Raw genomic sequence first — 15,590 nt, forward strand, 5'->3', positions numbered from 1 at the left:
GACAAATGGGGGAGGGAAGGTGTGGAGAAAGACAAAGGGGTGGGGAGTCAATACAAGGAAGGCAGTTATAAAGTGGGGGGGAGGGATGAAAAAGCTGAAGAATAAGGAAGGTCTGCGAAGAATATGGAATAGCAGGGTTGGAGGATGGAGGAGTGGAACTGAGGACAGACCATTAGGGTCACTGTTTCTTTCTGTCTAGGACCCAGGCCAGAGCTTTGCTTATCACCAGTGCTTAAGACGTGTACTGAATGACTAGGCAATGAGAAGTTATTACACAATCTCATCAGTTTATATTTATGTCAAATATATAATGATGATGTGAACTCTCTTGGTAGCCCAGCTTTTAGATTTTCCCCTTAGCAATTCAATTATTTCTGGTTGAAAACTATGTACTTATGGAGTGATACTTTGTCACATCATGGGTATTGTTTTTTCTTGACCAATGTTTATTGAAGGTCTGCTCAGTACCAGGTTTTCTTTATGTTATTACTGCATTCAAGTAGTTGGGAATGTTTCTAATACAATTTCATGTGGGTATGATTTCTTAGCAGAAAAAGTGGGAAATGGAAGAAGAATCCCTAAGATCATTTATCCAAAAAATAATTCAATTGAAGTAAAACTTGGTGAGTAAACTTATTGAAGCCACTGAAATCCTAAGGGCAGGAATCAGTAAGTCCACACATCCTTGTGAATGTTTTTGAATTTCAGGAAGGAAGACAAATCCCACACAGGTGTATCCAGTTTCCAGCTTTGGATATACCTGAGTTCATCAGGAGAGGTACCAAAATAAAAAATCACAGAGCAGAAGGCTGGGGAGGTTGTGCTATGAAAGGTCTGGCTGCCATCACTATGGGTCTGAAAGATTACTGTAAATCTGTTCACGCAAAGACAAATCCTTCCTGAAAGACATGATATGTAATATCAAACTACTATTAAGTAATGTTGATCAAGAGTCCTGGGTTATATTATCTCACACTAGGAAGGATATGAAAGGAGTAGGGGAAGTTATCATGTTATTTCCCTTATTTTACATAGGCAGGGATCAATAAACACTGCCTCAGTTTGTGATCTAAGTGGAGAAAAAGGGACTCAAATAATTTTTTAAAATTTAAAGGTAATCACTAGTAAGGTAAAAATGTGTTGAGTACCTTCTAAAGAAAAAATAAATTAAACAAAATTTTTATTAAAAGACAGATGCTCGGGACTTCCCTGGTGGTGCAGTGGTTAAGAATCCTCCTGCCAATGCAGGGGACACAGGTTCAACCCATGGTCTGGGAAGATCCCACATGCCATGGGACAACTAAGCCTGTGTGCCACATCTACTGAGCCTGAGCTCTAGAGCCTGTGAGCCACAACTGCTGAGCCCACTCTGTACAACTACTGAAGCCCACCCACCTAGAGCCCATGCTCCACAAGAGAAGTCACTGCAATGAGAAGCCCGTGCACCACAAGGAAAAGTAGCCCCTACTCGCTGCAACTAGAGAAAACCCGCGTGCAGCAACAAAGAGCCAATGCAACCAAAAAATAAAAAAATTAAAAAAAAAAGGCAGATGTTCAGGTTGAGTCAAATAGTAAAATCCGATTATATGCTCTCCTCAAAATACACAGATCTAGAAATACATGTCCTAGAAGGTTAAAAATCAGTGCGTAAGCAAGATATGCGTAAGATTTGCATACAATAGCAATACAAAGAAATCAGATTCGCAACATTAATCTTTCAATCTGATAATATATCTTTCAATGCAAAAAATTAAATGACAAATTGAATCATTTTATACTAATAAAAATTATCCTTCCCCAAATAAAAATGTTTATGTGTCAAATAGTCATGCATCAAAATAAAATATATAAAGCTAAACTCTCAGAGATACAAGGACAATACAACAAGACAGTACAATAGTTTCAGTTATAGTGGGAGATTTTAACATACTCTGGCTTTGACAAATTTGCTAGTCAAATAAGGATCTAAAATACTCTGGTAATATATTAAGAATAATGTATTTAATGGATAGCACTCATAAACATCTATGAGAAACTCAGAGACCCAAAAAAGGAAATTATACAGACCACGTGGTATAATCCCCATGTAGGTAATCTAGAAATTTACAGCTAAAGTCAAAACAATGATAAACCCAACAAAAAATAAATCCACTAATTAAAAAAAATAAGCAACAATAAATTTAGCTTCTAAGTATTTACTTTCTTGGTTAGATTAAGCCAAAGCCATTGGTACAGAATATTTAGAAAATAATGGCAGAGAGAACATATCAAATTTCATGGAATGTGACCAATGGTGAGTTCTAAACAAGCGTGTATCTTTAAATATCATTATGATTAATAATAAGTGTAGAAAACATTAAAATCCATCATCTAACCATTTAACTCTATAAAAAAGAGCAACTAAACAACTCCATGGGAGGAAATAAGAAAGATAGGCTTAAAAAATTATAAAGTTATTATAAGGAAAACAACCAACAAATAGAATTGATAAATTCCAAAGTTGGTTCTGGGATAGAAGGGTTGGGGTGGGGGTGGGGTGGAATAGAAAAAGAAGATAGAGGAATCTAATCCCCCCCAATGCAGAGAAACTCAAACATTAAAGACAGAAATGAGAAAGCTTACAAAGCAGCACATGGAAAGGAGATGAAATCTACTCAGTACTTAAAAGGCTCTGGACCCGCAAGTTTCAAGGAGAGTTCTTTAGTTCTTCTGAATTTTCAAAGAAATAATAATGCCCATAATAAAAGATAGTTGTCTACATATCACTCACCATGTGAATACCCTAGTGGATTTCATAAACACCTAGAAAGGATAAACATACCTGTTATTAACTCTCTTAATTAACGTTGTTGCCCTCTCCTGTCTTTGAAAATTCTAGCCATTGTGTTTAGATAATTAGAAAGAAAATATAAGCCATGAGAGAGGAAGATAATCATATAACTATTAAATAAATTTAAAATCTTCCCACAAACAAAATTCCAGATTCAGTTGGTTTTACTGGTGAATTCTACAAAACATTTAATAAAGAGATAACATCAATTTTCAACAAATTGTTTCAGAGAGAAGTAAAAGAGGAAATAGTCCTTATCTCATTTTATAAGGTCAGGAAAACCTTGACACCCAAACCCAACAAGGACATTATTAATTTTTTTAAAATTTATTTTTGGTTGCATTGGGTCTTCATTGCTGTTGCACAGGCTTTCTCTAGTTGCGGCGAGCTGGGGCTACTCTTCACAGTGGTGCATGGGCTTCTCACTGTGGTGGCTTCTCTAGTTGTGGAGCACGAGCTCTAGGCGTGCAGAGTTCAGTAGTTGTAGTGCACAGGCTCTGTAGTTGTGGCTCACGGGCTGTAGAACACAGGATCAGTAGTTGTGGTGCATGGGCTTAGTTTCTCTGTGGCATGTGGGATCTTCCTGGACCAGGGATCGAACCTGTGTCCCCTGCATTGGCAGGTGGATTCTCAACTACTGCACTACCTGGGAAGTCCAGGACATTATTACAAAGGAAAATTTCAGGCCAACTCTCATTCATAAACACAGATGAAAAATGTAAGCAAATTAATTTTAACAACATGCATAAAAGACTAAATTGGGGTTATATGGAGCAATACAGGGTTGTTTCATATTAGATAATTCACTCTTTTATTTTGCATAAACAAACTAAAGGAGAAAAATAATACACTTACCTTATAGATACAAAAAAGTCATTTAGAAAACTTGAACTAGGAATTCATTATTTTAAAAAAACAACTCTTTTATTAAGAATAGAAGGGAATGTCCTTAATCTGATTTTTAAAAATCTATTTTTAAAAACCTATAGAAACAACACAGTCAAGACTGAATTATTGAACACCTTTTCTTTGTTTTGAGGAAGAAGACAGTCAAAATCTTAACAGATTTTGGTTTTTGCAGAATTTGATATATTGATTATAACATTGGTATGAAAACTCAAAGATTGAATAATAGTTAAGACACTTTCAATGAAGAAGAACTGAATGGGAGGATGAGTGACACCAGATTTCAAGATTTGCTAAAAAGCTATGGTAATTTAGACACTCTAGTCCTGGTATGAGGATCGACAATAGAACAGAATTGAAGGCCCAGAAATAGATCCATTCATGCAAAGCACTTGGTTTTGACAAAGCTGACACTACAGAGGAATAGGGAAAGTGCAGTCTTCTCAATAAATGGTCCTAGACAATTAGATGTAATATAGAATAAGACAAAACTTTCCCCCTTTCTCGTGCCTTTTATAAAAATAATTTCAGGTGAATTGTAGACCTAAATATGAAAGTCAAAACCACACATTTCTAGAAAAATACCTTTATGATTTGGGGTAAGGAAAGATTAAAAAAACGAAGAACATACACATTACTAGTATTGAAGGAAAAAATTGGTAAATGAGGCTACATTAGAAATAAGAACTTCTATTTATTCAGAGAGTGGAAAGACAAGCCACAGAGTAGAAGAAGATACTTGACATAAGTGAGCAAAGGTCTTGTATGCAGGGTCTAGCCCAAGCTCCTCCAAAATAATGAGAAGAAGGCCACCCCGTGGGAGGACAGACAAACCGCTTGGACTGACAGCTCAAGGAGAGGATATCAACACAGCCAATAAAAAGGTTAAAAAGGTGCTCGATCAGGTGCAATCTAGGGAGATGTAACTTAAGTTCGCTAGGTGATATCAGGACACATACATAAAGATGGCTAAAGTAAATAGACTGACAAGCCCAGGCATCATGGAGCCTGTGCAGTAACAGGAACTCTCACACTGCTGGTGGAAGTGTCAGATGGTACAGCTATTAGAAAACAGCTTGGCATGTCATTTCAAGTTGGAGCTAGGCATAATCTATGATCTCCCAATTTTACTGGTAGATTATTCTGTATACTCATCATGTACACGGGTGTGTATACACGAGATATATACACATGTGACCTGGGAGACATGCAGAAGAGAAGAGAGTTCAAATAGGCCATAGGCATAGGAGGTAAATAATAGAAACCATGCCAGTGCGTATATAGCAACAGTAAGAGAAATGAATAAGAACTAGTATGTTGGAGACCTTCAAGATGGTGGCGGCGTGAGATGTGGAGGTCACCTTCCTCCCCACAAACACATCAAAAATACATCTATGTGTGGAACAACTCCTATAGAACACCTACTGAATGCTGGCAGAAGACCTCAGACTTCCAAAAAGGCAAGAAAATCCCCACGTACATGGGTAGGGCAAAAGAAAAAAGAAAAAGAAGAGACAAAAGAATAGGGATGGGACCTGCACGTCTGGGAGGGAGCTGTGAGGGAGGAAAAGTTTCCACACACTAGGAAGCCCCCTCATTGGCAGGGATGGGGTGGGGAGCTTTGGAGCCACAGAGGAGAGCACAGCAACAGGGGTGTGGAGGGCAAAGTGGAGAGATTCCCGCACAGAAGATCGGTGCCGACCAGCACTCACCAGCCCGAGAGGCTTGTCTGCTCACCCGCCGGGTCAGGCGGGGGCTGGGACCTGAGGCTCAGGCTTCGGTTGGAGCGCAGGGAGAGGACTGGGGTTGGCAGCGTGAACACAGCCTGCAGGGGGTTAGTGCACCACGGCTAGCTGGGAGGGAGCCCGGGAAAAAGTCTGGACCTGCCAGAGAGGCAAGAGACCATTGTTTCGGGGTGCATGAGGAGAAGGACTTCCTACTCCGTGAGACTGCAGACAGCAAAGCACTGCCTAAGGGAGCTCCAGAGATGAGCACGAGCCACAGCTATCATCTTGGATGTCAGAGGTGGGCACAGACTGCTACCTCTGCCACCACTGCCATCAAGAGTCCCGTGTGCAAGCACAGGTCACTACCCACACCCTCAAAGGAGCCTATGCAGCACACCACTGCCAGGCTCCTGTGATCCAGGGTCAACTTCCCCAGGAGAACACACGGCGCACCTCAGGCTGTTGCAACATCACACTGCCCTCTGCCACTGCAGGCACTCCCAGCATCCCATTTGTGACTACCATACCCCACCCTCTCCCCGGCCTGAGTGAGCAAGAGAGCCCTAATCAGCCACTGCTTTAATCCTGTCCTGTCTGGGTGGGGAACAGATGCCTGAAGGTGACTTACATGCAGAGGCGGGGCCAAAACCAAAGCTGAACCCCAGGAGCTGTGTGAACAAAGAAGAGAAAGGAAATCTCACTGTGCAGCCTCAGAAGCAGTGGACTAAATCCCCACAATCGGCTTGGTGAACCCTGCATGTGTGGAATACCTGAATAGACAACAAGTGTTCCCAAAATTGAGGCGGGGGACATTGGGGGCAACTGTGGACTCAGGGTTTGCTTTCTGCATTTGATTTGTTTTTGGTTTTATGTTTATCTTAGTTTAGTTTTTAGTGTTTGTTTTCATCTGTGGGTTTGTTTATTGGTTCGGTTGCTCTCTTCCTTTTTTTTTTCTCTTTTTCTGAGTGTCTGTGTGTATGTTTCTTTGTGTGATTTTGTCTGTTTAGTTTTGCTCGTACTGTTTGTCTTGGGGTTCTGTCTGTTTGGGTTTTTTTTTTTCTTTGTGTGTGTGTGTGTGTGTGTGTGTGTGTATGTTTCTGTGATTTTGCCTGTTTAGTTTTGCTTTTAGCATTTGTTTTGGGGTTCTGTCTGTTCTTTTTTTTTTTAACCTTCCTTTTATTCTGTGCTGTGTGGCTAGCAGGGTCTTGGTGCTCCGGCTGGGTGTCAGGCCTGGACCTCCGAGGTGGGAGAGCCATGTCCAGGATGTTGGACAACCAGAGACCACCTGGCCCCATGTAATATTAATTGGTGAGAGCTCTCCCAGAGATCTGTCTCAACACTAAAAACAAGCTCCATCCAATGGCCAGCAAACCCCAGTGCTGGACACCCCATGCCAAACAACTAGCAAGACAGGAACATAACCCCACCCATTAGCAGACAGGCTGCCGAAAGTCATACTAAATTCACAGACCACCCAAAACACACCACTGGACATGGCTCTGCCCACCAGAAAGAGAAGATTCAGCCCACCCACTAGAACACAGACACCAATCCCACCCCACAAGGAAGCCTACACAAGCTACTGAACCAACCTAACCCACCAGAAACAAGAGGAGCTACGAACCTGCAGGCTGTGAAAAGGAGACCCCAAACACAGTAAGTTAAGCAAAATGAGAAGACAGAGAAATATGCAGCAGATGAAGGAGCAAGGCAAAAACCCACCAGACCAAATATATGAAGAGGAAATAAGCAGTCTACCGGAAAAAGAATTCAGAGTAATGATAGTAAAGATGATCAAAAATCTCAGGAATAGAATGGAGAACATACAAGAAATGTTTAACAAGGAATTAGAAGAACTAAAGAGCAAACAAGTAATGATGAACACAATAAATGAAATTAAAATAGAAGGAATCAATAGAAGAATAACTAAGGCAGAAGAACGGATAAGTGATCTGGAAGACAGAATAGTGGAAATAAGTTCTGCAGAGCTGAATAAAGAAAAAAGAATTGAGGACAGTCTCAGAGACCTCTGGGCCAACATGAAACACACCAACATTCGAATTATAAGGGTCCCAGAAGAAGAGAAAAAGAAAGGGTCTGAGAAAATATTTGAAGAGATTATTGAAAACTTCCCTAATATGGGAAAGAAATAGTCAATCAAGTCCAGGAAGCACAGAGAATCCCATACAGGATAAACCCAAGGAGAAACATGCCAAGACACATATTAATCAAACTATCAAAAATTATATACAAAGAAAAAATATTAAAAGCAACAAGGGAAAAGCAACAAATAACATACAAGGGAACCCCCATAAGGTTAATAGCTGATCTTTCAGCAGGACTCTGCAAGCCAGAAGGGGGTGGCAGGGCACATTTAAAGTGATAAAAGGGGAAAATCTACAACCAAGATTACCCAGCAAGGATCTCATTCAGATTCAATGGAGAAATTAAAACCTTTACGGACAAGCAAAAGTTAAGAGAATTCAGCACCACCCAACCAGCTTTACAACAAATGGTAAAGGAACTTCTCTAGGAGGGAAACACAGAGAAGGAAAAGACGTACAAAAACAAACCCAAAACAATTAAGAAAATCGTCATAGGAAAATACATATAAATACTTACCTTAAATGTAAATGGATTATATGCTCCAACCAAAAGACACAGACTATCTGCATGGATACAAAAACAAGACCCATATATATGCTGTCTACAAGAGACCAACTTCAGAACCTAGGGACACATACAGACTGAAAGTGAGGGGATGGAAAAAGGTATTCCATGCAAATGGAAATCAAGAGAAAGATGAAGTAGCAATAGTCATATAAGAAAAAATAGACTGTAAAATAAAGACTATTACAAGAGACAAAGAAGGACATTACATAATGATCAAGGGATCAATCCAAGAAAAATATATAACAATTGTAAATATTTATGTACCCAACATAGGAGCACCTCAATACATAAGACAAATGCTAACAGACATAAAAGGGGAAATCGAGAGTAACACAATAATAGTAGGGGACTTTAACACCCCACTTACACCAATGGACAGATCATCCAAAATGAAAATAAATAAGGAAACACAACTTTAATGCACATTAGACCAGATGGACTTAATTGGTATTTATAGGACCTTCCATCCAAAAACAACAGAATACACTTTCTTCTCAATTGCTCATGGCACATTCTTCAGGATAGATCATATCTTGTGTCCCAAATCAAGCCTTGGTAAACTTAAGAAAATTGAAATACTATTAAGTATCTTTTCCGACGACAATGCTATGAGACTAGATATCAATTACAGAAAAAAAACTGTAAAAACTACAAACACATGGAGGCTGAACTAGACACTACTAAATAACTAAGAGATCACTGAAGAAATCAAAGAGGACATCAAAAAATACCTAGAAAAAAATGACAGTGAAAACATGACGACAGAAAACCTATGGGATGCAGCAAAAGCAGTTCTAAGAGGGAAGTTTATAGCACTACAATCCTACCTCAAGAAACAAGAAAAGATCTCAAATAAACAACCTAACCTTACACCCAAAGCAATTAGAGAAAGAAGAACAAAAAATACCCAAGGTTAGCAGAATGAAAGAAGTCATAAAGATCAGATCAGAAATAAATGAAAAGAAATGAAGAAAACAATAACAAACATCAATAAAACTAAAAGGTGGTTCTTTGAGAATATAAACAAAATTGATAAACCATTACCCAGACTCATCAAGAAAAAAGGGAGAAGATTGAAATCAATAGCATTAGAAATGAAAAAATAGTAACATCTGACACTGAAGAAATACAAAGTATCATGAGAGACTACTACAAGCAACTATATGTTAATAAAAGGGACAACCTGGAAGAAATGGACAAATTCTTAGAAAAGTACAACATTCCAAGACTGAACCAGGAAGAAATAGAAAAAATGAACAGACCAATCACAAGCACTGAAATTGAAACTGTGATTAAAAATCTTCCAACAAACAAAACCCAGGACCAGATGGCTTCACAGGTGAATTCTACCAAACATTTAGAGAAGAGCTAACACCCATTCTTCTCAACCTCTTCCAAAAAATTGCAGAGGAAGAAACACTCCCAAACTCATTCTACGAGGCCACCATCACACTGATAACAAAACCAGACAAAGATGTCACAAAAAAGAAAACTACAGGCCAATATCACTGATGAACATAGATGCAAAAATCCTCAATAAAATACAAGCAAACAGAAGGCAACAGCACATTAAAAGTATCATACACCATGGCCAAGTGTGGTTTATCCCAGGAATGCAAGGATTTGCAATATATGCAAATCAATCAATGTGATACACCATATTAACAAATTGAAGGATAAAAACCATGTGATAATCTCAACAGTTGCAGAAAAAGCTTATGACAAAATTCAACACCCATTTATGATAAAAACTCTCCAGAAAGTGGACATAGAGGGAACCTACCTCAACATAATAAAGGCTATATATGACAAACCCACAGCCAACATTGTTCTCAATGGTGAAAAACTGAAACCATTTCCTCTAAGATCAGGAACAAGACAAGGATGTCCACTCTCACCACTATTATTCAACATAGTTTTGGAAGTTTTAGCCACAGCAATCAGAGAAGAAAAAGAAATAAAAGGAATACAGATTGGAAAAGAAGAAGTAAAACTGTCACTGTTTGCAGATGACATGATACTATACATAGAGAATCCTAAAGATGCTACCAGAAAACTACTAGAGCTAATCAATGAATTTGGTAAAGTTGCAGGATAAAAAATTAATGCACAGAAATCTCTTGCATTCCTATACACTAAAAATGAAAAATCTTAAAGAGAAATTAAGGAAACACTCCCAATCACCACTTCAACAAAAAGTATAAAATACCCAGGAATAAACCTACCTAGGGAGACAAAAGATCTGTATGCAGAAAACTACAACACTGATGAAAAAAATTAAAGACAATACAAACAAAAGGAGAGATATACCGTGTTCTTGGATTGGAAGAATTAATATTGTGAAAATGACTGTATTACCCTAAGCAATCTACAGATTTAGTGTAATCCCTCTCAAACTACCAATGGCATTTTTCACGGAACTAGAAAAAAATTTTTTTCACAGTTTGTATGAAAACAAAGAGACCCCAAATAGCCAAAGCGATCTTGAGAAAGAAAAATGGAGTGGGAGGAATCAGGCTCCCTGACTTCAGACTATACTACAAAGCTACAGTAACCAAGACAGTATGGTACTGGCACAAAAATAGAAATATAGATCAATGGTACAAGATAGAATGCCTAGAGATAAACCCACACACATATGGTTACCTTATCTTTGTCAAAGGAGGGAAGAATATACAATGGAGAAAATACAGCCTCTTCAGTAAGTGGTGCTGGGAAAACTGGATGGCTACATGTAAAAGAATGAAATTAGAATACTTCCTAACACCATACACAAAAATAAACTCAAAATGGATTAAAGACCTAAATGTAAGGCCAGACACTATCAAACTGTTAGAGGAAAACATGGGTAGAACATTCTATGATGTAAATCACAGCAAGATCCTTTTTGACCTTCCCCCTAGAGTAATGGAAATTAAAAAAATAATAATAATAAATGGGACCTAATGAAACTTAAAAGGTTTGCACAGCAAAGGGAACCATAAACAAGATGAAATGACAACCCTCAAAATGGGAGAAAATATTTGCAAACAAAGCAATTGACAAAGGATTAATCTCCAAAATATACAAGGAGCTCATGCAGCTCAATATCAAAAAATCAAACAACCCAATACAAAAATGGACAGAAGACCTAAACAGACATTTCTCCAAAGAAGATATGCAGATTGTCAACAATCACATGAAAGGATGCTCAACATCACTAATCATTAGAGAAAGGCAAATCAAAACCACAATGAGGTATCACCTCACACCGGTCAGAATGGCAATCAACAAAAATTCTACAAACAATAAATGCTGGAGAGGGTGTGGAGAAAAGGGAAACCTCCTGCACTGTTGGTGGGAATGTAAATTGGTACAGCCACTATGAAGAACAGTATGGAGGTTCCTTAGAAAACTAAAAATAGAACTACCATATGACCCAGCAATCCCACTACTGGGCATATACCCTGAGAAAACCATAATTCTAAAAGATACATGCACCAAATGTTCGCTGAATTTACAATAGCCAGGACATGGAAGCCACCTAAGTGTCCATCGACAGATGAATGGATAAAGAAGATGTGGCACATATGTACAATGAAATATTACTCAGGCATAAAAAGAAATGAAATTGAGTTATTTGTAGTGAGGTAGATGGACCTAGAGTCTGTCATACAGAGTGAAGTAAGTCAGATAAAGAAAAACAAATACGGTGTGCTAACACATATATACGGAATCCAAAACAAAAATGGTTCTGATGAACCTAGGGGCAGGACAGGAATAAAGATGCCGACATAGAGAATGGACTTGAGGACACAGGGAGGGGGAAGGGTTAGCTGGGAAGAAGTGAGAGTGGCATGGACTTATATAAACTACAAAATGTAAACTAGATAGCTACTGGGAAGCAGCCGCATAGCACAGGGAGATCAGCTTGGTGCTTTGTGACCACCTAGAGGGGTGGGATAGGGAGGGTGGGAGGGAGGGAGATGCAAGAGGGAGGGGATATGGGTTTATATGTATACATATAGCTGATTCACTTTGTTATGCAGCAGAAACTAACAGAACAGTGTAAAGCAATTATACTCCAATAAAGATGTTAAAAAAAAAAAAAGAACTAGTATGGTCCATTGTCTGTATGGACTATGGTGACAGCATCGGTGTCACGCAACAGCATGGGTGAACATCACCAACTAAACATCGATCATTGGATGCCAGGGTTCAGGCATGAGTAGGAAGTGACAAAATATAAAATAAGGACAGCAAGTGGGCGGCTTCTGGCATTTTGGCAATATAGTATTTTCTTGATGAGGTGAAGGCGATACAGATATTTGATTTTTAATAATTCAGTAACTTTACACTTATACTCTATACTTTTTACCATAACTGTGTTATATTTTACAAATTAAAAAAAAAATCCCACCTAGAGTAAAGAAACTGAAAGTAGACTGTTAGAAGTACAGTAATTTTTTTACATGTAGTAAATAGATCGAATTTATTAGGCTTTGGGGGCAAAATAAGATGAAATGTAAATTTATTTAATATGATTTTTGAATGCGTGTGGAGGCAGGATAAAGAGAAGAGGGAAAGGGTAGGGGTCACAAATGCTAAAGTAGAAATATCACTGGATTCGGAATTAGGAAACCAGAGTCACATCTCGTTCCTTCCTCTAAGGTGTGACCTTGGGCAAAGCACTTGATCTGTCTGAACCTCAGTGTTCTCATCTATAAGATGGGGATAATAGCTCTGCCCCTTTTCTGCCTTGTAGGAGTGTCTGAAAGATAAGAAGACTGAATGAGAATACGTGTGTGACATACTTTGTAAACTTTGCTAAGTTACTGAGAGTAGAAGCAGTGTGTGTGCCCCTGATATTGTGGGGAAATTGGTCTCAAGCTGGTGACGTTTGACAGCTTATTCCTGTCTCTGTACAGTAGGCATCCTGGAAGATCATGTGTCCTTGTTCTCTCCATCCAGGGAGAGAATAATGTACAGTAGATGAACATTGACCTCAGGGGGACATTTTTGGTCATTGAAATATATTCAAGGCTCAGAAGCAAGGTGCCTTTGTTAAGCAGGTCACTTTGGTAGTGTTTTCATTGTGTGTTTACGAATTTGCTTGCACAGGCTCCACCCTCATCGTGGACTGCAATATAACAGACGCATGGGGTAACACAAACCCGCGCTGCTGGAAGGTCAATAATACATTGGTCGATGTTTACTACAAGGAATCTAAACGAATTCAAGAAGGAATCGAGTAGGTGTTTTGCTTTTCTGGCTTCCCTAAAACCTAGCAAGAATTTCTCCATCTAAATGATTTTGGTGCGGGTACTGCTTTATTTGAGGTGGCTTTCACTGTCTCTCCCCTCACTCCTTTTGGTTGTAGCTTTCAAAGCCCTTTTCAGTACTGTGGGGTCAAGCCTCTGGTTCAGAGAAGATGCTCATGTTATAATCCTGCTTGGATCACAGAGAGAGGAGGCAGAACAACGAAGTGTGGCTTCAAGCAGCAAGATCGGTTTCTCTCCGCTACTCCTTTCGATGAGTCTCATCCCTATTTAGGAAGGCCATGGGCCTTCAAGGCTTAAATAGCAAAACGGCCACAACACGGGGATTCTTGGGAGAGACGATGCATGATCGTTAGCTAACGGAGTGGCGTAAACCCAATTTACGGTGGTTTAAGTGGAGTGGTACGAAACGAGACTGATGAAGCCAAAAGGCAGAAGAACTTGTGCTGGGCTTTGCAGGGGAGGTAGGTTAGGATGAGTGGAGAGGGATAGGGGAAGGCCCCTTTGGGCTGAGGATGGTGTCTCTAATTAAAAGGACTACACTTCTGCATCGCCGTCCAGAAGAAAATGCAAATTTGGTGTTACACAATCCATCACCTCATTGAGCCAGCAGGGTGTATTTAGGGTGAAATGATGTCCCCAAGTGTTCTCCAGGAAAGAACTTTATTCTCCAGACAAAAGGTTATAAAATATGTTGGTTAAATACAACTCATGTACATATTAATGACTGGCTCTTCTTTCGTAGAAACTACACTGTTTCTCAAGGACACATGTTTTACACAGTGAACATAACCTTCTTAGAAGTGAAAATGGAAGATTATGGCCGCCCTTTCACATGCCATGCTGGAGTGTCTGCAGCTTACGTTATACTAAAACTCCCAGGTAATACTCTAGTGGGATGCGTTCTGCTCAGTGTTACAGGTGATGGCAAGGAAACACAAATGAAAGGGGAGTGACTTTAAATGTTTGGTGTGAGGCAGCAGAGTGGTATTAAATAGGGAAACTCAATATGAAATCTAGATAAAAGCTGATACCCTGTCTGATCATGTTCTTGGGGTCAGGCTGTGGCTTCACTACAGTGTCATTAGAAAGCTCGCTATTAATATGCATTGAGATTTTATGCATCAGACCTCTAGAAAACAGAAGTATTCCTTTAGTAAACCCGCTTGCTCAACTTTTATAATCATGTACTTGTGATTTTCAGCTTTTAGGTTGTTTATTATAAACCATGTGATGTAAAAATAAAGTGCTAATGTATATTTTTATCATGTAACTTTGTAAAGTTATCTGGAGAGGCTGAATTCTGATATTGGAGCAGGAAGGCTTCCAATTCCATGTGCGTACACAGATTGTGCACTTAACACTGTACAGAGTGTGTTGATTATCCATTGGAGGTGATGGAACCAGAGAGTAAATAGTGAAGGATGAAATCATAATCTTGAGAAAAACTTTAAATTCTTAAATGTATCGGGAAAGGTCATAGAAAGTCGTTTGGGATCACTTTCCCCCAATCAGTCATGTGCATCCCATCTCCCTCTATGGTACATCTGGGTGATTCTATCCTCAGAGCCACTCTTTCTATACACTCCTCTCTGATACTATCCCTTTTCCTCATGGTTTCAACTGTCATCCCTGTGTGCGTGAAAACAAATTCCACATCTCCAATGACATTTTCCCTTCCCATGTGGCACCTCTGCATTTCCAACTGCTTACTGGACAGATTTTGAACTTTCTATAAAGAGAGTTACATAGTAGGTTTTCTTTGATGTGTTGCTTCTCTTCTTAGGTTTACGGGGTTCACTGAGGCAATGGTGATGTAGCGTGTAGCAGAAGTTCATTCATTTTCAGTGCTGAATCCTGTTCCATTGAATAACTAGGTTACAGTGTATCCATTCTACTGTAACTGTGTGGTCATTTGAGTTATTTCCAGTTTGGGACTGTTAACAAATCATGATGCTATGGAAATTCTTGTGTGTTGGTCTTGGTGCTTATGTAGAAGCATTCCTTTGTGATACATCATTAGGAGTAAAATTGCTGGAGAGAGTGCCTCAGGGTCCACACCAGAGAAAAGAGGGGAACCTGATTGTGGGAAGCCTTGAAAATTGCACAAGACCTGAAGTGGTTATAACTGAAGTCTGCCCCAACCTAGACTGAGGAAGACCAGTGTCAATTTCTATGTCAATACTGCCTTATACC

At 39.3% G+C, this 15,590-nt stretch overlaps 1 protein-coding gene across 1 annotated transcript in view; it reads left to right on the top strand.

The window, feature by feature from the left end:
- Window positions 1-15,590, top strand: part of IL1RL2 (interleukin 1 receptor like 2) — a gene marked incomplete at its 3' end in the record, with an annotated part of 47,224 nt that overhangs the window by 20,123 nt on the left and 11,511 nt on the right. The window contains exons 6-8 of the mRNA XM_082851767.1: window positions 549-623; window positions 13,237-13,366; window positions 14,140-14,276. Of these exons, the coding sequence (XP_082707893.1) occupies window positions 549-623; window positions 13,237-13,366; window positions 14,140-14,276 (342 nt within the window). The remainder of the gene's footprint in view (window positions 1-548; window positions 624-13,236; window positions 13,367-14,139; window positions 14,277-15,590) is intronic.

This window comes from Leucopleurus acutus (genome assembly GCF_964270905.1).
Source record: "Leucopleurus acutus genome assembly, chromosome: 12".
Lineage (NCBI taxonomy): Eukaryota > Metazoa > Chordata > Mammalia > Artiodactyla > Delphinidae > Leucopleurus > Leucopleurus acutus.